General features: G+C 35.4%; 1 protein-coding gene across 1 annotated transcript in view; it reads right to left on the bottom strand.

Annotated features, from left to right (window-relative positions):
• The window catches only part of XRN1 (5'-3' exoribonuclease 1), a 177,551-nt gene that overhangs the window by 80,132 nt on the left and 72,000 nt on the right, over positions 1 to 25,419 (bottom strand). Inside the window, 7 exon segments of the mRNA XM_057498318.1 lie at positions 4,875 to 5,010; positions 5,377 to 5,466; positions 9,726 to 9,872; positions 10,371 to 10,486; positions 13,248 to 13,346; positions 15,421 to 15,534; positions 17,972 to 18,134. Coding sequence (XP_057354301.1) covers positions 4,875 to 5,010; positions 5,377 to 5,466; positions 9,726 to 9,872; positions 10,371 to 10,486; positions 13,248 to 13,346; positions 15,421 to 15,534; positions 17,972 to 18,134 — 865 coding nt within the window.

The following is a 25,419-nucleotide window of genomic DNA, read 5'->3' as shown; positions in this document are numbered from 1 at the left end:
GGACAACTTCCTAGAAAAATATAACCTTCCAAGAATGACCCAGGAAGAAACAAAATCTAAACAGACCAATTACCAGCAACGAAATTGAAGTGGTAATAAAAAAACTACCAAAGAACAAAACCCCCGGGCCAGATGGATTTACCTCGGAATTTTATCAGACATACAGAGAAGACATAATACCCATTCTCCTTAAAGTTTTCCAAAAAATAGAGGAGGAGGGGATACTCCCAAACTCATTCTATGAAGCTAACATCACCCTAATACCAAAACCAGGCAAAGACCCCACCAAAAAAGAAAACTACAGACCAATATCCCTGATGAACGTAGATGCAAAAATACTCAACAAAATATTAGCAAACCGAATTCAAAAATACATCAAAAGGATCATACACCATGACCAAGTGGGATTCATCCCAGGGATGCAAGGATGGTACAACATTCGAAAGTCCATCAACATCATCCACCACATCAACAAAAAGGAAGACAAAAACCACATGATCATCTCCATAGATGCTGAAAAAGCATTTGACAAAGTTGAACATCCATTCATGTTAAAAACTCTCATCAAAATGGGAATAGAGGGCAAGTACCTCAACATAATAAAGGCCATCTATGATAAACCCACAGCCAACATTATATTGAACAGCGAGAAGCTGAAAGCATTTCCGCTGAGATCGGGAACTAGACAGGGATGCCCACTCTCTCCACTGTTATTTAACATAGTACTGGAGGTCCTAGCCACGGCAATCAGACAAAATAAAGAAATACAAGGAATCCAGATTGGTAAAGAAGAAGTTAAACTGTCACTATTTGCAGATGACATGATACTGTACATAAAAAACCCTAAAGACTCCACCCCAAAACTACTAGAACTGATATCGGAATACAGCAAAGTTGCAGGATACAAAATCAACACACAGAAATCTGTGGCTTTCCTATATACTAACAATGAACCAACAGAAAGAGAAATCAGGAAAACAACTCCATTCACAATTGCATCCAAAAAAATAAAATACCTAGGAATAAACCTAACCAAAGAAGTGAAAGACTTATACTCTGAAAACTACAAGTCACTCTTAAGAGAAATTAAAGGGGACACTAACAGATGGAAACTCATCCCATGCTCGTGGCTAGGAAGAGTTAATATCGTTAAAATGGCCATCCTGCCCAAAGCAATATACAGATTTGATGCAATCCCTATGAAACTACCAGCAACATTCTTCAATGAACTGGAACAAATAATTCAAAAATTCATATGGAAACACCAAAGACCCCGAATAGCCAAAGCAATCCTGAGAAAGAAGAATAAAGTAGGGGGGATCTCACTCCCCAACTTCAAGCTCTACTATAAAGCCATAGTAATCAAGACAATTTGGTACTGGCACAAGAGCAGAGCCACAGACCAATAAAACAGACTAGAGAATCCAGACATTAACCCAGACATATATGGTCAATTAATATTTGATAAAGGAGCCATGGACATACAATGGCGAAATGACAGTCTCTTCAACAGGTGGTGCTGGCAAAACTGGACAGCTACATGTAGGAGAATGAAACTGGACCATTGTCTAACCCCATATACAAAAGTAAACTCAAAATGGATCAAAGACCTGAATGTAAGCCATGAAACCATTAAACTCTTGGAAGGAAACATAGGCAAAAACCTCTTAGACATAAACATGAGTGACCTCTTCTTGAACATATCTCCCCGGGCAAGGAAAACAACAGCAAAAATGAGTAAGTGGGACTATATTAAGCTGAAAAGCTTCTGTACAGCAAAAGACACCATCAATAGAACAAGAAGGATCCCTACAGTATGGGAGAATATATTTGAAAATGACACATCCGATAAAGGCTTGACGTCCAGAATATATAAGGAGCTCACACGCCTCAACAAACAAAAAACAAATAACCCAATTAAAAAATGGGCAGAGGAACTGAACAGACAGTTCTCCAAAAGAAATACAGATGGCCAACAGACACATGAAAAGATGCTCCACATCGCTAATTATCAGAGAAATGCAAATTAAAACTACAATGAGGTATCACCTCACACCAGTAAGGATGGCTGCCATCCAAAAGACAAACAACAACAAATGTTGGCGAGGCTGTGGAGAAAGGGGACCCCTGCTACACTGCTGGTGGGAATGTAAGTTAGTTCAACCATTGTGGAAAGCAGTATGGAGGTACATCAAAATGCTCAAAACAGACTTACCATTTGACCCAGGAATTCCACTCCTAGGAATTTACCCTAAGAACGAAGCAATCAAGTTTGAGAAAGACAGATGCACCCCTATGTTTATTGCAGCACTATTTACAATAGCCAAGAATTGGAAGCAACCTAAATGTCCATCAATAGATGAATGGATAAAGAAGATGGAATACTACTCAGCCATAAGAAAAGGGCAAATCCAATCATTTGCAGCAACATGGATGGAGCTGGAGGGTATTATGCTCAGTGAAACAAGCCAAGCGGAGAAAGAGAAATACCAAATGATTTCACTCATCTGTGGAATATAAGAACAAAGGAAAAACTGAAGGAATAAAACAGCAGCAGAATCACAGAACTCAAGAATGGACTAACAGGTACCAAAGGGAAAGGGACTGGGGAGGATGGGTGGGTAGGGAGGGATAAGGGGGGGAGAAGTAGGGGGGTATTAAGATTAACATACATGGGGGGGTAGGAGAAAAGGGAGGGCTGTACAACACAGAGAAGGCAAGTAGTGATTCTACAACATTTTGCTATGCTGATGGACAGTGACTGTAAAGGGGTTTATAGGGGAGACCTGGTATAGGGGAGAGCCTAGTAAACATAATATTCATCATGTAAGTGTAGATTAGTGATACCAAAAACAAAGCAAAAAAAAAAAAAAAAAAAAGAAAAAGGGCAGTTCCTGTGTGGTAACCTCCAACGAGTTCTACACAAGGGTATAAAGGGCATATAAAAGTGTAGGCAAAGGGTCTGTTTGTGTTTATACAGAGGATCAAAGCCTAATTGGGCTACCCCGAAAATGAACTAAGATACGATATGAAAAAGAACTTCCAACATCTGCACTCTCTGGAAGACTCATGCCAGAAGATGATCATCAAAAAACCCCAACAAAGATCCACGCACTGCTACAGCTGTAGATGCACTCATCCCACCAGTTCCTGGACTTGCCATGGGAATGAGGAAGGAGATATCTAAGCTGGCCTGTGCATACAGTAAAACAACAAATTTGACTGGATCTCTACTGTTGGAACTCAACCAAGAATTTGGAGAAGTGCAAATTGTAGCGCTCCACAATCTTACAACTACAGACTATTTACTGTTAAAAGAACATATGGCATGTGAACAGTCCCCAGGAATGGGTTGTTTGAATTTGTCTGATTTCTCTCAGACTGTTCAAGTACAGTTGGACAATATCCACCATATCATAGATAAGTTTTCACAAATGCCTAAGGTGCCTTAATGGTTTTCTTGGTTTCACTGGAGATGGCTGGTAATTACAGATATGCTTTGGTTATGTAACTATACTCCTATTATGTTAATGTGTGTGCGCAATTTAAGTAGTAGCTTAAAACCTATATATGCTGAAGTTACTCTACAAGAAGATTTGTCAAAGAAATAATCAATCTTCCCATGTTTTCTTCCGCCTGCTACTTCTATAGCTTTTCTTCTTCCTTCCTAATTACAACCCTTAAATAGAATTCGTGCCTCATATCAAATTTACCGAGTATCATAACTCCTCCAAGTGGTAAAGATACCTCAAGACAAATGCTGGGCATAGAAGCCACAGGGCATAAATATGCAAAGAAGTAAAAAGGTAACCTTTTCAAACAATAAGGCTTCCCTCTCACTTACCAACTTCACATTTCCCTGTATGGCCCCGGAAGATGACTGGTTAGCCAGAGACGGGTAAGATTCCTCAAGGGAGGAACAACCTAAGACAGGCACAGTCGCAGGGGGGCCATCAGGTGAGAAATTGGGGATCAACAGAGGTGAGGCTTAGAACCTCACCCCCCCTGTTCTGAGAGAAATCTTCTGTATATGTGGATGTTTTATTGCCCTGGTCTAGCTTGGATTAACACATAGTCTACAGGCACACACCTGATCATCTACATTTGCTCTCTTACAACACTAAACTATGTTTTCTACCTTTATCTTGTATCTACCTACCACTTCAGCATTTTATTAAAAAAAATAATAATAAAGAGAGAAATGTGGTATCCACATATAAATCAAGTATAAAAACCAAATGAGTATTCATATTTGAACTGACTGTTTAGAGTTCATAATGCATGAGCAAAACCGAAAGTTTCTATGATGACTGCCCTTGTACTGTTCAGTATGTAACTTATTCATTATGTAAGAATTTGTTCTCCATGTAAGAACTTGTTTGTTATGCCTCAGAAGATTGGAGACTGACGAAAATTAGGCTTGGGGTGGATTAATGATTGTGCATTGAGCACTGACTCCCCTATACAGAATTTTATTGTCGTTAACAACCATTTGATCAATAAATATGAGAGATGCCCTCACAAAAAAAAAAAAAAAAAAAAAGGACAGACTTACAATGGTAAAATAAATAAGTAACCGGGATGTAATGTATAGCATAAGGAATATAGTCAAGATATTGTAACAGCTTGGTAGGGTGATAGCTGGAACCTAGAATTATGTATATAAATGTTCTACCACTGTGTTGTACACTTGAAACTAATGTAATGTAATACTGTGCGTCAACTACCCTTCAATAAAAAATAATTATTAAAAAAAAAAAATTAAAATCACTTGAATTTATGCTTTATTTGGTTAAAACACGAATTATTTATAGAATAATGTAGTTCACTTAACATTAAACCTCATCAATAGTCTTGGTATTGAAAATTAGTACCTTGCACTTTTCAACTTCTTCCTCAATTTTCTCAACAATAGCTGTATCCAGAATTTGTAAATCACAAGAAGAACGAGACAAAGTACTGACAGGATGTCCCTTTAGCCAAGTAATAATTTCTTGAACTTTCTCAGCACTACATTAAAAACAGTAATTTTTCACATTAATTAAAACTTTTTGAGGGATTATATAAAAAGGCCTAATATAAACTTTTTGAGGGCTTTGAATTATATACATCAAATATATAATTAATAATCATAATTACAACTAATTATAAACATGGAGATGTTACTTATTTTAAAATTACAAATACAGTTTAAAAGTACTTTACTGATATACATGAAATATAGATTTATATTAAGATCTTAAAGCAGAAACAAAATATGTATATAAAATCTTCCCTCCAAAAGTAGTATAAATTCTTGATAAATTAGTTACTATACCTTTCACTAGAACCACTAAGCTGAACTATGAGGCAATAAATACCATAAATTTTACTTACCCATTCTCATTTTCTTCAGGCCAAATGTCATCTTCATAGAACACATCCTCTTGGCTATTTTTGGCTATATAACTAAATAGTTCTGGAGCTCTAGCCAAACAAACAAAAAATCGAACATATTGCCTTAAAAAATATGTTTATGCCTAACTTCATATAAACTTCCTATCAAGTAATTTTGGATGCTAAGGGGACATATAAAATATATTGAGGACTGATTATTACACACAGAGTATCAATAAGGGTTAGAGACAAAAAGATTTGAAAATATTCACAGGCTTCAAAAGCTCTCAGTAGCTGAGGGAGAAATGATTCAATTCAAAAACTATAATAAACTTCAATTACTTACAAACTTTAATTACTGACTATCTTTAGATTGTGACAGGTGATTACTGAACAAAAATAATAGCTACAGGTTAATTTTCTAATTTTTACAACAAAGCTGGAGCACTCCACATTTAAAGAAAACACATTAACAATTTCTTCTGATATTCCTCAAAACCCCATTGCTTCCTGAATAGTGTAGGAGTTGCAAATACAAATATCAAGTTGAACACGTGTTTATTTTTGCTCCATTCCCAACCCACTAAAAGAGCAGTAAAGTATAAAAAGGTCATAGACCTAGAAAGACAGACGGGGAGAGAAGTAAATGTGATATATGTGATAATAGCATATATGTGTTAACAAAATTTTAGAAACTGGAAACTATGAGTAAGTGTTAAGCAATTTGACAGATAGGAATAAACCACACTTGAAAGCCACCAGTGTGGGAAGTCAACAGGAAGTAGGTTGATTGATTCAAACTGCAGAAGTGTGTAAAAGCTCGGGAATTATGGGCTCCAGGTGCATTTTAATGCTTTAGTATGGGGTGAAGTTGAATAGGCATTTAGTTGAAAATGTTGTATAATACTCAGTTAGACAGTCATGTGATTACTCACCTTCCATTCCAGCATAAAACCTGTAGTTTATCTTTTGGAGAGGTTGAATGGATGATGCTCTACCCTGAGGTATACCAGGCACAGGGAACAGGTTGGATGGGTGGGGCACGAGGAGGAGAGGATAGGTGCCATATTGAAACCAGGGGATTGAAAGTGTAACTACTATATAATGTATCACTAGGAAGCAGGCTAGAAAGTGTAACATCTTCAGGACGATGGAGATAAGCATACAGAAAGTTTATTAGTTTATTATTTATTATTCTTATGGAATCAACACTTGGGGAAGGGAAAGGAAAAAAGGAAGGAAGCAGAACTGGGCCCAGAGAGAAGTTGGGCTGTGATTCATTCTTAATGAACTCCTTGGCCAGCCTCACAGAAATCTCAAACTAGGATGGACCTTGGACTTGCCCCGAATTGTGGAAATCAGGTTGGCTAGGGCTTTATACCTCTTTGTTGATCAGGTATTAGACCTGTGGCTGCTGTGGGAAGATGACACAACTTTAGGCAAAGTGGTTCTCTTTTGCTAGTCAATTCCTGAACAGAGCTTATAGCTGAGAGCTATCAGATAGCTACATTCCTGCTGCCAAGGGAATAGGTCCTTTAGTCCTGAAGGAACATCTGGGGGGGGTGTATCACTGTATCATAAGATCCACTACATGAGACCCCCCTTTCCATGATTAATTTCCAGAAGTCAGTTTTGTTCCTCACATCTGTCTTCTAAGGAAAAGGCTTGAGGATTCCTCTATGATAAAACTAGCCAGCCTAAGAGAAAAGATACACATATAGGTAGGGATATTTGGAGGTCCTCTACAGAAGTAGCCAAGTCCCAACTGACAAGTCCCACAAAGCACACTCAATTTCTAATCAGCTTTTTAGTGCCTCACTCTTAAATATGATGGGATATCAGAGAACCACCAGATAAGAAAAATAACAGAACAAAACAAAAAACAAAAAACTTTAACATGAAGGGAAAGATCAGATCACACAGAAAAAAAGGCAATTTGGAGAAAACAGAAAAATACATAGAAGAAATCTAGAATTACTATCTTCAGATAAATAAAAGAAGATAATTCATTCATTATAAGAACAAGATGCTATAAGATAGGGATGCCAAAAAATAAGGAGATACTCTTAGAAATTAAAAATGATTAAATTAGATAAAACTTTAAAAATTATGTAAGATAAAGTTCAAGAAATTCTCCATAGAGTAGAAGTATAACAATATAGAAAATGGATGAGAAGAGATAAGAAAATTAAGATGATTAATCCAGAAGGTCCTAACATCTAAGTAACTGGAGTCCCAGAAGGAACAGAACAATTGGTGAAGTGGAAATTATCAAAGAAATAATTAAGAAAGTTTCTCAGAATGGAGGGTAATCACTTAAGTCTAAAAGGGCTGAATAACAAAAGAAAAGAAAAAGATCTATATCAAAAGGCAAATGTCATCACATTATTAAATAGCACTGGCAAAGAAAAGATTTCTGAAAATGAAAATAGATCACACAAAACAACTGAGAATAAGAATGGCACAGAACTTCTCACCAGCAAAGGAAACAAGAAGGGAATGAAGCAAGTGCTTCCAAATTCTGAGAGAAAATAACCTCTAATCTAGGATTCTACACTCGGGCAAACTATCAATCAAGTATCGAGAAGAATAAAGATTCTTCTCAGGAAGCTACTGGAGTAAGTCCTCCATCAAAATGGAGACATAAACCAGAAAGAAGAAGGCATGAAAGCAAGGATAGAAAGGGATTCTTTGTACAAGAATGGTGAAGGGAGTTCCCAAGATGATAGTAAAGAAAAACTCTAGACTAAGGGTTGTGCGACAGCTCTAGAGCAATTAGTTAATACTGAAGCAGGAAGATAGAAGGTTTTAGGAGGAAGTCACAAGAAAATGGAACTGAGAGGATACCTGATCTTTGACCATATGAAGTTTGACCATATGAAGTTTTCCAACTATTAGAGACTTTGTGTCTGAGTTAGTTGTATGAACACAGAAGATAAGCAAATGAATAAATAAGATGGGGGAAACAAAAAAGTGTACAAGAAAGGAAACATAATCCTAATGTTCTATAAGGTTCAGCTGTGACCATTTACATCATCTTAATCAATTAACCTTAATTACAGATTTATTCAAAAAATTATGATGAAACTATAGTGAGAGAGGAAATATGTACATATGTGTAGGGAGGTGAGGAAATAAGGAATTAGGGTAGTAGAAGAGTTAAGCTTCATCTTTCACAATAGAAAATCAATGCATATGTTAAGTTGAAAAGTCAAGGAAAAGTAATCTGAATATGACATTTTAAAGAAATATGGACATGACTAGAAGAAATAATCTAAATTTTCAAGTGGTAATGGGACTGAGTTGTGTCCTCCCCCTGAAAAAAAAGTATATTGAAATTCCAACCCCTCAAACCTCGGAATGTGATTTTATTAGGAAATAGGGTTTTTATAGAGATAAATTTAAATGAGATCATTAGGTTGGGCCCTAGTCCAACATGACTAGTGACCTTGAAAAGGGAGAATTTGGACACAGAGACATACACAAAAGGAAGATGATGTGAAGATAACATACAGAGAATACCATGTAAAGATGGAGGATTTGGGTGATACATCTGCAAGGTAAGGAATGAACTCATGGGGCTACAAGAAGCTAGGAGAGAGTTATGGACCAACAGTTCCTTCCCTAGCACCTGCAGAGGAAGCATGGCCCTGCCAACACTTGGATTTTGGTCTTCTGTTCTCCAGAACCATGAAACAATAAATTTCTGTTATTTTAAGCCGCTCAGTCTGTGTTACTTTGTTATGGCAATTGCAGGAAATTAACAGCGGTTCCTCAAATATGAGAAGGTTACATACCAGCAGAACAATGGAAAGAACATTCAATTATAGATCAGAAGTAAAAATATTTCCTGTAAATCTTGTCACTGAGTAACTCAGTTATCCTTGGGACTCAGTTTTCTCATTTTTATAATACAGGGTTGAGACATGTCTTAGACTATTACAGCAATAAAATTCAATAATTCTAGGATAGTAATCTACTATCTGGCTGGAGTTTTAAGACCCAAGAGAATCCACTATGCCAAGAGTTGTTTTCTTTATCCATACCAGTCCTCTTACAACTGACACAGACATGCAAAGCAGTAAATAATTTATGATAGCAAGGCAAGGAAAAATTGTATTAGAAGGAGGCCAATTCTTATCATCCTTTCCCATTTTAAATAATGTAAGATTATTTTCTCCTCGATTTTGGCTAATAGCCAAAGTGCTCATGACGCAAAATTAAGTTTATATGTAACACATGACACATATACTAAAGGAAACATTTTTCTTCTAAAACTGGTATCAGCAAGGCAAAACAGTTAACGTTCCTGTTTCTGGATGCCTAGTAGGATCTTGTTACACACTTACCTCTCTAAGTATTCTGCAAGAAGTTGTTCTGCTGCAGATGAATACATCCATTCATTTCCAACTTTCTTAGTATATCCAGGTACCTCCTCATTTTTTTTGTTGAATTTGAGGTTCAAACCCACATTTGCTTTATGGTCTCCATGAGGGCTGAATTACATACACATACAAACACACATTTAAAAATTTTGTTCAAAGAACAAAGTTTTTCTTTCAAGTCTTAGAAAAGCTTAGTTTTGATTGTTCTATATTTTAGGTATCATGGTTATTTCCAAAGTAGCAGTTATAGAAAAACTAGAGGAAAGTCTTCAAAATCCAAGTTAACAAAGCAGATAAGTAGATTATGTAATTATAGAGGAGAATGAAATAAGAAAATGCAGGGAAATACATTACTGAGATTCACACACACCTTCTGATACCTTTTTTCAAGGTTCAGTTTGTTAACTGCTAAAAATAAGAACCATCTTTCCAACCACTTAAAAACATGTGCCATTTAGATGAAAGATCACCATCAGAGAAATTGATGCATAATTTTTAAAGAAATTTTGAGCAATTAATAAGAGAAAATAAATACCGTATATTAACCATTTTATCTTTACTATTTAGTTTTTTTTACCACTTAAGTAAATTTCTCTAACATAAACTTACTTTCTCCTAGATCCTCTTCCAATAAAAATACTTCCTGTAAACCTTGAAACAAGGTATCCACTCACTCCAAGGCGACTGGCCAACACATATCCTGGATTGTACTTCACAGAATATTTCTTTAAATATAAAAACAAATCGGTAAATTAGGGAAACACGAAGCATTAAATATTATTTCTTTACCTTTAAAATCGAGAGATAATCAAGACATCACTGATCATTGGATTGTGGCGATATAAGGATTCTCAAAAGTTCATTTTTCCCCACCCCCACTTTTTTTTAAAGGATCTATAAGCAGAGTTTTCCTAGTCTTCTTTTCTCCTTAAAGGACAAAATTCCCAAGGATGGAAGAAAGGGGGAGGAAATTAACAGTTAATAAAACCGTCTCAAGAAATAAACTCTAAGTACCGAATGGCAAACTCTGTAGGCAAGAACTATTTATTTATTTATTTATTTATTTATTAAGGTATCATTGATACACAATCTAATGAGGGTTTCACATGACCAACACTGTGGTTACTACATTCACCTATATTATCAAGTGCTCCCCCACATCCAACTGCAGTCACTGTCCATCAGCATAGTAAGATGCTATATAGAGTCACTACCTGTCTTCTCTGTGCTACATTGCCTTCCCTGTGACTCCCATACATTATGTGTGTTAATCCCCTTTAATCCCCTTCTCCCTCCATCCCTGCCCACGCTACACAACCCCTTCCCTTTGGTAACTGCTAGACTCTTCTTGGAGTCTGTGAATCTGCTGCTGCTTTGGCAAGAACTTTTTTTTTTTTTTTTTAATTCTTATACTCCAAGTAGGGCCTAGTAAACTTGGGACAAAATGAGGCCTTGATAATTATTATATTTAAATAAAACATGGTATGTCATCAAAATGTTGCTACTGAGCAAAATCAAAAGTGTTTGTCATACATGGATATAAGTAATATGTTTCCCCTAGTATTTACTATCATATGAAAGTAAAAGGTATGCATAGATTTGTCATTAATATAGTCAATGAAATGTAACCTTAATCTGTGTATGTAAGAGAAGAAACTATAGAGACTGTTAAACAGGAAAAAAAAAAAGTATCAGATCATACAATTTTTAACCAGGAAACAAATTACTCACAGATCTAGTACCAAGCAGGTTAACCTACCACACACTCCTAACATAATGTACATAATAATAACACACTTATTTTACATGGATATTAAAAACTATATTCATCTGAGTGAATATATAAGTATAATTAATATACCATATTTATATGAGTTACATGTATATTTTATAGGGATATGAGGATATTTTATCACCAATTAAAATAACACTTCCAGAGATTAGTAAGGAATTAATTCAGCCACTATTATTTTTTTAATTATCATATCTACAATGACCACCAAATAGATAAGTTTTTTAGTGGCCTGGAATATAAAGTCACAATAAAAACATATTAATATGCAAGTAAAGAATGCCAACACAGTTTTTTCATCAAAAACTATCATATTTAGAAATAATACAGACAAATCAAGTTTGCTTTCTAGAATAGATAGGAAGAATTAAGGTAGTATAAGATAGGTAGATTTAAGGTATTTCTCTATCACAGGTAGTACCACTTATTTTTCTAGTAAGCATTTGGAAATGTGTAGAGGCACATTCAGTTATAATGATTGGCACGGGCTACTAGCACTTTGTGTCCAAGAGTCAGGGATGCCAACTGTTCTGCCAAATATATGATAGTCCTATTTAACATGTAATTGTCCTCCACAAAATACCAACAACACTCCTTTTGAGAAATATTGGGTTATAACATAATTAAAAATTAAAATAATCACAACTATCTTAGAAAATGTAAAATAGAAGGCTGAGAATGTTGGGGTTGAGAAAGAAAAAGGGTTGAGTGAAAGTTAAAGCTAAAGGGTTGAGCTATGTAAAGAGGAAGTATACTGGAGAATGTATGCCTAGGAACACTGTACACTAGAATGGGCAGGTTTTTTCAGATCTGGAAAAAGCCAGGGATGAAGGAACACAAGTCTTCTACCTCCGCTGACTCCCAGAACAGAACTTCAGCTTCTTTATCTAATGGGCCACTCTAATGGTTTCCCAACTGTGCTTTCTGAATTCCTCTTTCAAAGAGATCTGATGGTAAGAGTTTATTTTCTGCCTTCCATAAAGTTTCCTCACGGTTAAGCTGATGACTAATAATTTAAATTCATTTTACAGGATAATAAAACTTTGGGGTTTACTATTAGAGAAAATGAAAAAGTATGTAGCCAGCAATATCTGGCTGATTATGAATTTATTTTTGTCAATTTAATTATCCAGTCAATAAGAATAAATGACAGATATCATGATCCCCCCTCTATTTTAATGGGGAAAAATAAAAGGAGGCCAGTGAACATCTTTGGAGAAAAAGGTCCTGAAAAATGATGCTGTGACATTAAATGCAGTTTCCCGATTTTCTCTAGCAACTGTCCATCTTTAGATGAGTATAGACATATAATCTTTGCAGGAAGGCTATTTATCACTTGTAATTAAAAATGCAGGTTTTGATTAATTATGAAAGGTTAAAAAACCTAAGTCTATTCCTGAAGAGTATGCTAATTACTGTGCCACATATAAGCTTGAACACAGTAACATATAATAACCACTAAAGATTAATAATGGAATTCCAGTGATTCTACCCCCAAAGATCTGCATGAAGTTTTAAGAACAGATTCTACATTAAATTTTCAGTAATACTAGACGTAACTGTGAAAGAATTTAATCAATATTAAATAAAATATAAATAAAATCTGCAATAAATTCAAAGAAGGAGGCAAAAATATCTTTCTACATTAAAAGTTCATGAATCTGAAATTAAACAATATGGACTATAGTACTCACATGCTGGTTCTGTATTAAAGCATCAAGATTGGGTTCACATGGAATGCTGAAAATGACACGAATCCTACCTTCTGTAATCACATCCTCTGAATTCTGAACCTTGGAGGAAAAAAAAAATCTGAGTATGTTTTAGTCTCTTTCACTACACTTTATTTATTTATTTTTCTACTTATTTAAACAGTATTTGTGATTTCTGAAAATAAAGTTGGATAGGAAATTCTCTAGGAATTTGTAAGGGATGTGATTAGATTGTAAATTTGAGTCACTGCACCTTGTTTTAACAGTTGTTAACTAGTCTTTTTTAACTAACTTCTTTTTTGCAAATAACTTTAAATTACCCAGAAAGGCATTTAAAAAAACAGGTCAAAGAACATTGAAAAAACATTTACTCAGATCACCTATTGTTAACATTTTACCTCCATCTACTTGAACACTTGTGCTTTGTGTATTTACGTATATATAATTATTTTTCTGAACTTTTTGAGTGTATATCACATATATTCTTTACTGTAAATATTTTGGTATATATTTCCTAAGAAAAGGATATTTTATTATATAACTACAGTGCAGTTAATAAGTACATAAATTTATATTGATATAATAATCTACTCTTCATATTCTAATTTTGTCAGTTTACCTAAAAGTGTCCTTTGTGAAAAACTCTTTTCTCCCTCTACTATAGGAGCCAGGCTAGGATCAGATACTGCATTTAGTTGTCATATCTCTTTAGCACTTTTAATCTGGGATATATCCAGAGCCTTTTTTTGCCTTCCATAACATTGACATTTTAAAAATACAGTTCACTCTTCCCTCTCCACTCTGTCTTAAAAGAAAATAAAAATTCCTCATTTTGGATTTGGCTGATGCATCCTTGTGATTAAGTTTAGGTTATACAATTTTGGCCAGAATACTGCATAGGTATACTTCTCAAGAGTATCACATCTAGAGGTGCATGATGTTCATCTGTTCCTCACTGTGATAGTGACTTTGATAGCCATTAAGATGTTGCTCAGTTTCTTTGGGGTATATACTTAGAGCTTTGTGTTTCTTCTGCAACTAATAAACAGTCTTTGGGGAGAAATGAAAATATCCTACTCCTTATAAAAATTCCCCCTGGATTTAGCTTCCAGTGTTGACTATTGCCTGATTCAATCTTTATCATAATGATGGGAAAATGGTGGTTTTCCAGCTCCAGAACTCTCTCCGTATTTACTCTTGACATGATACTGTAAGCAAGTGCTCTCCTCTTTACTGTTTATTTATCTATTTATTAACACTATGGAATCATGAATTCCTATTCCCCACCCACCCAATGGTTTATCATTCATTACTGTATTTAATTATTTTGAGACGCAACTGTCCCAGATTTGGCTAGTGGGAGCCCCTTCAACCTGGTTTCTGTGTTTATGGAATGCTCCCATCATTCTTTTGACCACTTCCTTACTTTCTCACATAATAAGAGATTACTGGCTTATCTTGTACCTACCCTGCCCCAAGCCTATAATCAGCCATTTCTCTGAGAAGCCCTGCTCTTTTAATGGTGTATGTATGGTATTAGAGGTTAAAATCTGGACATTACAGGTGTTCATTACTACGAGGGTGTCTTTGCTTCATAAGCTTTGAGCAAACACAGCTAGAAAATATATGTATATATAGGCATATATGCATTCATATATATATATATATATACACAAATACATATATATCTATATATGTACACATACACACATATACATGTATTTTAGAAATCACTAATTCACATTAATATCTCCAATTCTTATCTGTTCCTACAGGTCCATTCTTGTATTCTCTTATTCCATATTTGCCATGAGTTCTTATTCTTTTGAGTTCTCCAAAACATCAACACGTTTATATATTCAACAACCCAGTAGTACATCTAAAATAATTTCAGAATTGCTTCATCTATACCACCACAATAAAAAAACCTACTAAAAAGGAGATTAGAATTTGAATTTTTTTCTCCCACCTTCTGATCCCAACTTGCTCAAGACTTAATAACATATAGAAGAATACTGTGTTAATAAGTTAGACAAATGAGTTCTTTCCTGTTTTTCCCCTTCAGTATAACATTTACTTTATACTTAAATAAAAGGAAGTTAAATAATTTTATTAACTTGAAACTAGAAATTTAGTAACAGTAACAGAAACTAACTTCTCCAGTGCAGCCATAATAGGGGGTTCCCAGCATAAAGACCATACTTCTAGGAGGAAACAAATCATCCAATGTTTTGATACTGGAGAAACGGGAGTGAAAAGCTTGGATGTCCTGTGTAGAACAAAACATAAAAGTATATCATCACAGTCAAAATTTCTATAGACAGCACACCAAGTTTTTTTTCTATGGGATTATGACTGTGCTGTCTGCAAATGTCAAATGTAAAGATTTTCTACATAACAATACTAGCAGCTAAAAATTGTTGACTGTTCATATGCCAGACACTCTTCTAGGTACTTTACACATCTATTAGTTCACTTAATCCTCCAGACAACCCCCTGTGGCAGATGATTATTAGCCTCATTTTAGAAATGAGGAAACTAAGGCACAAAAAGGGGTTGGATTTTGCCCAAAGTCATGCAGCTTAGAAGTCAACACAGGTAGTTTATGTTCTTAATTGCTACATTATAGCATTTCCCCCAAATTACAGGATCAGTACATGCTTTAGAACAATTTTGAACCTTTACCACATCAAAGTTACAAACATAAAACAAATGACTTTTGTATTTACTAATTTCTTTAAAGTAAATATTTTTTGGAGAATACAAATCTGAAACTGCAAGGTTGTAAGTTAATACTGGGCCTTTTCTTTTAGAGATTAAGTTTAAAAGAAAAAGACAAGTTTCCCAACTGTACAGAGTGACTGAGCATTAAAATAATCCTCTTAAAGACAACAACAGTGTTTTGAGGCAGTTCAAGATGGCAATGAAGGATGACCCTGAACTTACCTCATCCTATGGATACACTAGATCTATACCTATACATGTAAAAATTCTCTCTGAAAAAGACCTGAAAATTCCCTTCACATCAAAGAATAAAAGGGTCATATCAAGATGGGAAGGCAAGGTAAAGACATGGTCTTAGCCCATGACACAGTGACCCACAATTGTGAGGGATCCCCCTAAATGCAGATTACAAAGCTATAGTAATTAAAACAGCACGGTACTGGCATAAAAAAGCAGACACAGATCAAGGGAACAGAACAGACACCAGAAATAAACCTATGCATTTTTGGTTAATTAATGTATGACAACGTAGGCAAGAATGTAAATTAGGAAAAGGACAGTCTCTTCAATAAATAGTGTTGGGAAAACTGGACTGCCACATGCAAAAGAATAAAATTAGACTACTATATACAATGCATAAAAATTAACTCAAAATGGATTAAAGATGTGAACATAAGACCAGAAACCATAAAACTACTAGGAGAAAACATACACAGTAAGCTCCTTGACATCAGTTTTGGTGATGATATTTTAGATCTGACTCTAAAGGCAAGGCTAAAAATTTTAAAGTAAAGAAGTGAGACTACATCAAACTAAGTAACTTCTGCACAGCAAAAGAAACCATCAACAAAATGAACAGACAACCTATGAATGGAAGATGTGACAACATCATATATGCAGCAAGGAGTTAATATCCAAAATATATACAGGACTCATACAACTTAACAATGAAAGATCCCCCAAAATCTGACTAAAATATGGGCAAAGGTGTGAATTCATATTTTTCCAAAGATGACATACAGATGGCTAATGGGTACATGAAAAGATGCTCAAAAACATTAATCATCAGGGAAATACAACCAAAACCGCAATGAGATATCACCTCACACTTGTTAGAATGGCTGTTATCTAAAGGACAAGAGATAACAAGTGTTGGAAATGATGTGAAGAAAAGAAAACCCTCATGTACTATTGGTAGGAATATAAATTGGTGCAGCCATGATGGAAAACAGTATGGAGATTCCTCAAAAAATTAAAAATTGAGCTACCATATTATTCACTTCTGGGTATTATCTGAAGAAATAAAGAACATTAATTTGGAAAGATATATGCATCCTTGTGTTTACTGCAGCATTATTTACAAAAGCCAAGATATGTAAATAACCTAAGTGTTCATGAAAGCATGAATGGCTGAAGAAGATGTGGTGTATATATACACACACACACACACACACACAAACTTATGTGTGAAATCTAAAAAACAAAACAAACAAAAGAACACAAAACAAAACTAATAGATACAGAGAACAGATTGGTAGTTGTCAGAGAGGAGGGCTATTGGGGGCTGCGTGAAATGAAGGACCAATATGTACAAACTTCCATTATAAAATAAATAAGTTATGGGGATGTACTGTACAGTATGGTGACTATAGCTAAGAATATTGTATTGTAAATTTGAAAGAGTCTAAAAAAGTATATTTTAAAAGTTTCCATCATGAGAAAAACTGTAACTCTGAATGCTGACAGACAGTAACTAGACTTATTATGGTGATCATTTTGCAATGTATACAATTGTGGAATCATTATGTTGTACACCTGAAACTAATATACTGCTATGTGTCAATTATACCTCAATAGAAAAAAAGACTACAGTATTTTGCAAATTAATAATCTCCATTATACATTGCTGTATTAGCCCTCTATCTATTAATAGTGTGCAATAGTGCACATCAAGACAGATTTGAGACCTGATGAAGACTTACCTTGACAATAGTTTGATAAACAAAAGGAAGAACTTGTTTTGACCATTGTTTCTCTAGACGAACTTCACCATTTTGATTTATTTGATATTTACGACCTGTGAGTAATTGAGCATATATAACTGCAGATGTTTCATTTATTACTATTCCTTTTCTTCTCAGGTAGCTAAAAGAAAGAATCAAAAAATAAATGTAGATGTGTGTGGGTGTAAATGAATTCTATGATGATAATTATTATCCAAACTATCAACTCATAATCAAATGCAAATAAATTTTAAATAAATATGTTAACACTTTTGATTACCTTCTAGCTTATGGCTTTTTCCATTAGATTTTTTACTCTGTGAAAACCTCTCTCCCAATGTTTGTGAGATTGAATGAGATTCATTAAGCTATAAAAAACACTTTTGCTTCATACAAATGCTATAACAAAAAAGTGAAAACAACCAAAGTGTTGGAAAGGATGTGAAGAAACCGGAACACTTTTAACTTACTAGTGGGCATGTTATTGGTGCAGCCATTGTGGAAAACAGCTTGGCCGTTCCTCAAAAAGTTACACAGAATTGCCACAAAGCCCAAAAATTCTACCTCTAGGTATATATCTAAAGAAATGGAAAGTTACTCAAATAAGTATTTATAGTTAAATGTTCATAGCAGCACTATCCACAATAGCAAAAAAGTGGAAACAATCCAAATGTCCACAAACAAACTAATGGATAAACAAAATGTGCTGTATTAACACAATGGAATATTTGGCCATTAAAAAAATAAATACTGATACCTGAAGGGAATATTCTACTATAAAAAACAGTATGTACTGAAACAAGCTACGGTACATATGAATTTCAAAAACATGCTAAGTGAAAGAAGCTAGACACCAAAGGTCACATGTGATTCCATTTATATGAAACATCTAGGATAGGTAAATCCAAAGACAGAAAGGTTGACATGGCACTCAGTGGGCCTTCTCAATCTAAAGTAGGGGTCAGTAAATGATGGCCATGGGCCAGATCCAGACAGCCTCCATTTCTTGTAAATAAAATTTGATTGGAATACAGTCACTCTTTTATTTTCTGTCTATGGCTGCTTTCATGCTACCACAGAAGAGCTGAGTATTTGTAACAAGCATTGTTAAGGTCTACAAAGCCTAAAATATTACTATCTGGCCTTCAATGAAAAAGTTTGCTGATCCCTGACCTAAAGGTGCAATCATTCTTCATTTGAGGGACGCTTTAACTCAATTCCATTTTCTCTTTCTGGAAATCCTATCAGGTAGATATTAGAAATAAGGACGACATTCTTTTCATCTCTTTGTGTTTTTGTACTATGTGTTGAAGGAATCCTTGCACTTGATCTTTTAGTTTACTGATTCAATTTTCAGTATGCCTATATTACTACTCAGACCACTTACTGAGCTCATTATAAAAATAATAATTTAAATTTCTGTATATATGCTTATATATAAATGTCTTACATAATATATACTATTTATAGTATATAAATAAAATCATTATAATTTTTTTCATAACAGCTTATATTATTATTGATGGAAGGGATCATCTTGAAAAAATCCACATCATCTAAGCCAGAAACTGAAGATTTCCAGTTTTTAAAATGAAGCATTCTACTACCATTTTCTAAAAACTCAGTGGGATTTTTTCCTAACACTTTCTGTCAAAAGTTATTTTGCCAGTAATCTTCATATCAATAGCTGGCAAGGACATTACAAGAAAGGAAAATTATGGGCCAAACTTTCTCATAAAAGTAAATGCAAGAACACTAAACAAAATTTAACAAATCAGATTAAAGATGGTGGTGTGAGAGGTGAGACAGAGACCTCCTCCTAAAACCACATATAATACGAAAATATAATTATTACAACTAATCACGAAAGAGCAACAGGAAAAAAGGTTGTGCCAGACTGCATACACCTGGAGAAGAGAACAGACCTCATGGAACAGGGTAACATACCGAAGCCATGACCTGGCAGGACCCTGGCCCTTCCCCCACCCCAGCTTACCAGCTGGAGGAAGAGAAACAGAGCAGAGAGGGAGTGGAGGAGTGGGACTGCTGAACACCTAGCACTGGAGATCTTCTCTGGGACCATGAACCTACACTGCATGGTGCTCTGGTGACCAGTGGGGGTGGAAACCTAAGATAGGCAGAATACCTGGAGAGACTGAGATTGCAACTGCTTGTGGAAAACAGAGATCTATATCCAGCTGATCTGGTCAGGCAGTCTGAGAGACTTCCTAAAAGCAAGACAGCTGGTAAAGGGGCAAGGATTACACAGAGCTTACTGCTCAGGAGAAAGAACAGGTAGACAAATTTGTCCGGGTGCACTCTGCCCAGGAGGCTGGGAACTTTCACAATCTTTAGATGCTCCACCCCCCTGGCTGGCTATGCAGCTCCAAGGCCCCCCACCGTGATATGCAGGTCAGTCTGCAGCTGGCTCACAAACTGGCAAACCCTGCCCTGGCATCAGGCGAGCCAGAGGGAAGCCCAGCCTACAGCAGCTTCAAACGCAAAGCATAGAGGCTTACACCTGTGTGTTTGACCCACTGGTTCTAGCAGTGGACACAGGCATAGAAGCTGGGAGGCAGTAAAAAGCTCTTTCCTCCCCACAGGCATGGGCACCACTCCCCTGTGACCCCTGACATCGCTCCAGGGGATGAGTAGCTCCAGAGAGTAGAATGTCTGGGTACTAGAGGGTACGGCATACAAATATGAAACGTCAAAGTAACCTGGTTCAAAGCAAAATCTGAAAGACATCAGAAAAAGGGTTGAATGAGACTGAACTAATCCATCTTCCTGAAAAAGATTTCAAAATAAAAATCATAAACATGCTACTGGAGGTACAGAAAATATTCAAGATTTCAGGAAAGAATTCAGGATGGAGATCCAATCGTTGAGGAATGCAACTAAAGGATTTAAAAGCAGATCAGATACAGTGGAGGAGACAATAAATGAAATATAAATGAAAGAAGAGGAATACAAAGAAGCTGTGACACAAAGAGAAAAAAGGATCTTTGGGAATGAAAGAATACTGAGAGAAGAGTGTGACCAATCCAAATGAAACAACATTCGAATTATAGGGGTACCAGAAGAAGAAGAGAGAGAAAAAGGGAGAAAAAATGTCTTTGAGGAAGTAAGTGCTGAAAACTGCCCCTACCTGGGGAAGGAGATATGCTCTCAGACCATGGAAGTGCACAGATATCCCAACACAAGTGACCCAAGGAAGACAACACCAAGAAATATAACAATTAAAATGGAAAAGATCAAGGATAATGAGAGACTATTAAACACAGCCAGAGAGAGAAAAAAGATCACATACAAAGGAAAAGCCATCAGGCTATCATCATACTTCTCAGCAGAAACCTTACAGGCCCAAAGGGAGTGGCATGATGTATTTAATGCAATGAAGCAGAAGGGCTGAGAATCAAGAATACTCTATCCGGCAAGATTATCATTTAAATTTGAAGGAGGGATTAAACAATTTCCAGGAAAGCAAAAACTGAGAGAATTTACCACCCACAAACCATCTCTACAGTATATTTTGGAGGTACTGTTATAGATGGAAATGTTCCTAAGGTTAAATAGCTGTCACCAGAGGTGATAAAAGGGATAGACAAGGAATACAGAATATGATACCTAATATATAAAAAATGGAGGAGGAAGAAAATGAGGAGAAAAAAGAACCTTTAGATTGTGTTTGTAATAGCATACTGAGTTAAGTTAGACTCTTAGTAAGGAAGTTAACCTTGAACTTTTCATAACCACGAATCTAAAGCCTGCAATGGCAATAAGTACATACCTATCGATGATCATGCTAAATGTAAATGGTCTGAATGCACCAATCAAAAGACATAGAATGCCTGAATGGATAAAAAAACAAATGCTGCTTACAAGAGACTAATGTCAAACCCAAAGACATGCACAGACTAAATGTGAGGGGATGGAAAAAAGATATTTCATTCAACTACTAGGGAGAAAAAAGCAGGAATTGCAGTACTTGTATCAGACAAAATAGACTTCAAAACAAAGAAAGTCAAAAGAGACAAAGAAGGACACTACATAATGATAAAGGGGTCAATACAACAAGAGGATATAACCATCATAAATATCTATGTACCCAACACAGGAGCACCTACATATGTGAAACAAATAGTAACATAATTAAAGGGGGAAATAGAATGCAAGGCATTCATTCCAGGAGACTTCAATATTCCACTCACTCCAAAGGACAGATCAACCAGACAGAATATAAGTAAGGACACAAAGGCACTGAACAACACACTAGAACAGATGGACCCAACAGACATCTACAGAACTCTACACCCAATACCAGGAGGATACACATTCTTCTCAAGTGCACAAGGAACATTTACAAGAATAGATCATATACTAGGCCATAAAAAGAGCCTCAGTAAATTGAAAAAGACTGAAATTGTACAAACCAGCCTCTCAGACCACAAAGGTATGAAGCTAGAAATAAATTATGCAAAGAAAATGAAAAAGTCCACAAACACATGGAGGCTTAACAACATGCTCCTAAATAACCAATGGATCAATGACCAAATAAAAACAGAGATCAAGCAATACATAGAGACAAATGACAACAGTAATTCAGCACTGTAAAGTCTCTGGGACACATTAAAGGCCGTGCTAAGAGGGAATTATATGGCAATACAGGCCTACCTCAGGAAAGAAGAACAATCACATATGAACAGTCTAAACTCACAATTAACGAAAATAGAAAAAGAAGAACAAGAGAGGTCAAAAGCCAGTAGAAGGAGGGACATAATAAAGATTAGAGCATAAATAACTAAAATTGAGAAGAATAAAACAATAGAACGCATAGGAGATGGTTCTTCAAAAAAAATAAACAAAATAGATAAACACCTAGCCAGACTTATCAAGAAAAAAAGAGAGTCTACACACATAAACATAATCAGAAATGAAAAATCACTACAGATAATACAGAAATACAAATAATTATGAGAGAATACTATGAAAAATTATATGCTAACAAACTGGATAACCTGGAAGAAATGGACAGCTTTCTAGCAAAATACTACCTCCCAAGGCTGGCCCAGAAAGAAACAGAAAATCTGAACACACTAATTACTAGCAATGAAATTGAATTGGTAATAAAAAAGCTACCTAAGAACAAAATCCCTGGCACAGACAGTTTCACCACTGAATTTTATCAAACATTTAGTGAAGACCTAATTTTCCTTAAAGTTTTCCAAAAAGTACAAGAAGAAGAAATAATTCCAAACTCATACTATGAGGCCAGCACCACCCTAATACCTAAACCAGGCAAAGACACACACACACAAAAATTACAGACCAATATCCCTGATGAACATAGAGGCAAAAATACTCAACAAAATATTAGCAAACCGAATTCATAAATTCATCAAAAGGATCATCCATCATGATCAAGTGGGATTCATCCCAGAGATGCCAGGATAGTACAATATTCTAAAATCCATAAACATCATCCACCATATCAACCAAAAGGAGGACAAAAACCAGATGATCATCTCAATAGTGCTGAAAAACCATCTGAAAAAAATTCAACATCCATTCATGATAAAAACTCTCAACAAAATGCGTATAGAGGGCAAACACCTCAACATAAAAAAGGCCATATATGACAAACCCACAGCCAACATCATACTTAATAGTGAGAAGCTGAAAGCTTTTCCTTTAAGATCGGAAACAAGACAAGGATGCCAATTCTCCCCACTTTTATTCAACATAGTACTGGAGGTCCTAGCCACAGCAGTGAGACAACACAAAGAAATGAAAGGCATCCAGATTGGTAAAGAAGAAGTTAAACTGACAATATTTGCAGGTGACATGATATTGTACATAAAAAACCCTAAAGATTCCACTCCAAAACTACTAGAAAAATATCACAATTCAGCAAAGTTGCAGGATACAAAATTTATACACAGAAATCTGTGGCTTTCCTATACACTAACAATGAACTAATAGAAAGAGAAATCAGGAAAACAATTCCATTCATAATTGCATCAAAAAGAATAAAATACCTAGGAATAAACCTAACCAGGAAGTGAAAGATGTATACTCTGAAAACTACAAGACACTCATGAGAGAAATTAAAGAAGATACCAATAAATGGAAACACATCCCATGCTCATGGAAAGGAAGAATTAATATTGTTAAAATAGCCATCCTGCCTAAAGCATTCTACAGTCAATGTAATCCCTATCAAAATACAAAAAGCATTCTTCAATGAAGTAGAGCAAATAATTCTAAAATTCATATGGAATCACAAAAGACCCCGAATAGACAAAGCAATCGTGAAAAGGAAGAATAAAGCAGGGGGGATTATGGTCCCCAAATTCAAGCTTTACTACAAAGCCACAGTAATCAAGACAATTTGGTACTGTTACAAGAATAGACCCATAGACCAATGGAACAGAATAGAGAACACAGATATAAACCCAAGCATATATTGTCAATTAATATACGAAAAAGGATCCATGGACATATAATGGGGAAATGACAGCCTCTTCAACAACTGGTGTTGGCAAAACTTGACAGCTACATGTAAGAGAATAAAATGGGATTATTGTCTATTCCCATACAGAGAAGTAAACTCAAAGTGGATCAAAGACCTGAATGCAAGTCATGAAACCATAAAACTATTAGAAGACAACATTTGCAAAAATCTCCTGAATATAAACATGAGCAACTTTTTTCTGAATGTATCTCCTGAAGCAATGGAAACAAATGGAAAAACGAACAAGTGGGACTACATCAAACTAAAAAGCTTCTGTACAGCAAAGGACACAATCAGCAGAACAAAAAGGCATCCTACAGAATGGGAGAATATATTTGTAAATGACATATCCGACAAGGGGTTAATGTCCAAAATATATAAAGAACTCACACGCCTCAACATACAAAAAGCAAATAACCCGATTAAAAAATGGGTGGAGGATATGAGGAGATAATTCTCCAAAGAAGAAATTGAGATGGCCAACAGACTCTCCACATCATTAATCATCAGGGAAATGCAAATGAAAACCACAATGAGTTATCATCTCACACCAGTAAGGATGGCCAGTATTGAAAAGACTAAGAACAACAAATGCTGGCAAGGATGTAGAGAAAGGGGAACCCTCCTACACTGCTGGTGGGAATGTAAGCTAGTTCAACCATTGTGGAAAGCAATATGGAGGTTCCTCAAAAACTAAAAATAGAAATACCATTTGATCTGGGAACTCTACTCCTAGGAATTTACCCAAAGAATACAATTTCTCAGATTTGAAAAGACATATGCACCCCTATGTTTATTGCAACACTATTTACAATAGTCAAGATATGGAAGCAACCTAAGTGTGCATCAGTAGATGAATAGATAAAGAAGATATGGTACATATACATAAGGGAATACTATTCAGCCATAAGAA

The sequence above is a fragment of the Manis pentadactyla genome, chromosome 1 (assembly GCF_030020395.1).
Source record: "Manis pentadactyla isolate mManPen7 chromosome 1, mManPen7.hap1, whole genome shotgun sequence".
In the NCBI taxonomy this organism is placed as follows: Eukaryota; Metazoa; Chordata; class Mammalia; order Pholidota; family Manidae; genus Manis; species Manis pentadactyla.
Note: the sequence above shows the minus strand (reverse complement) of the source record. Positions and strands in the feature narration are given on the sequence as shown.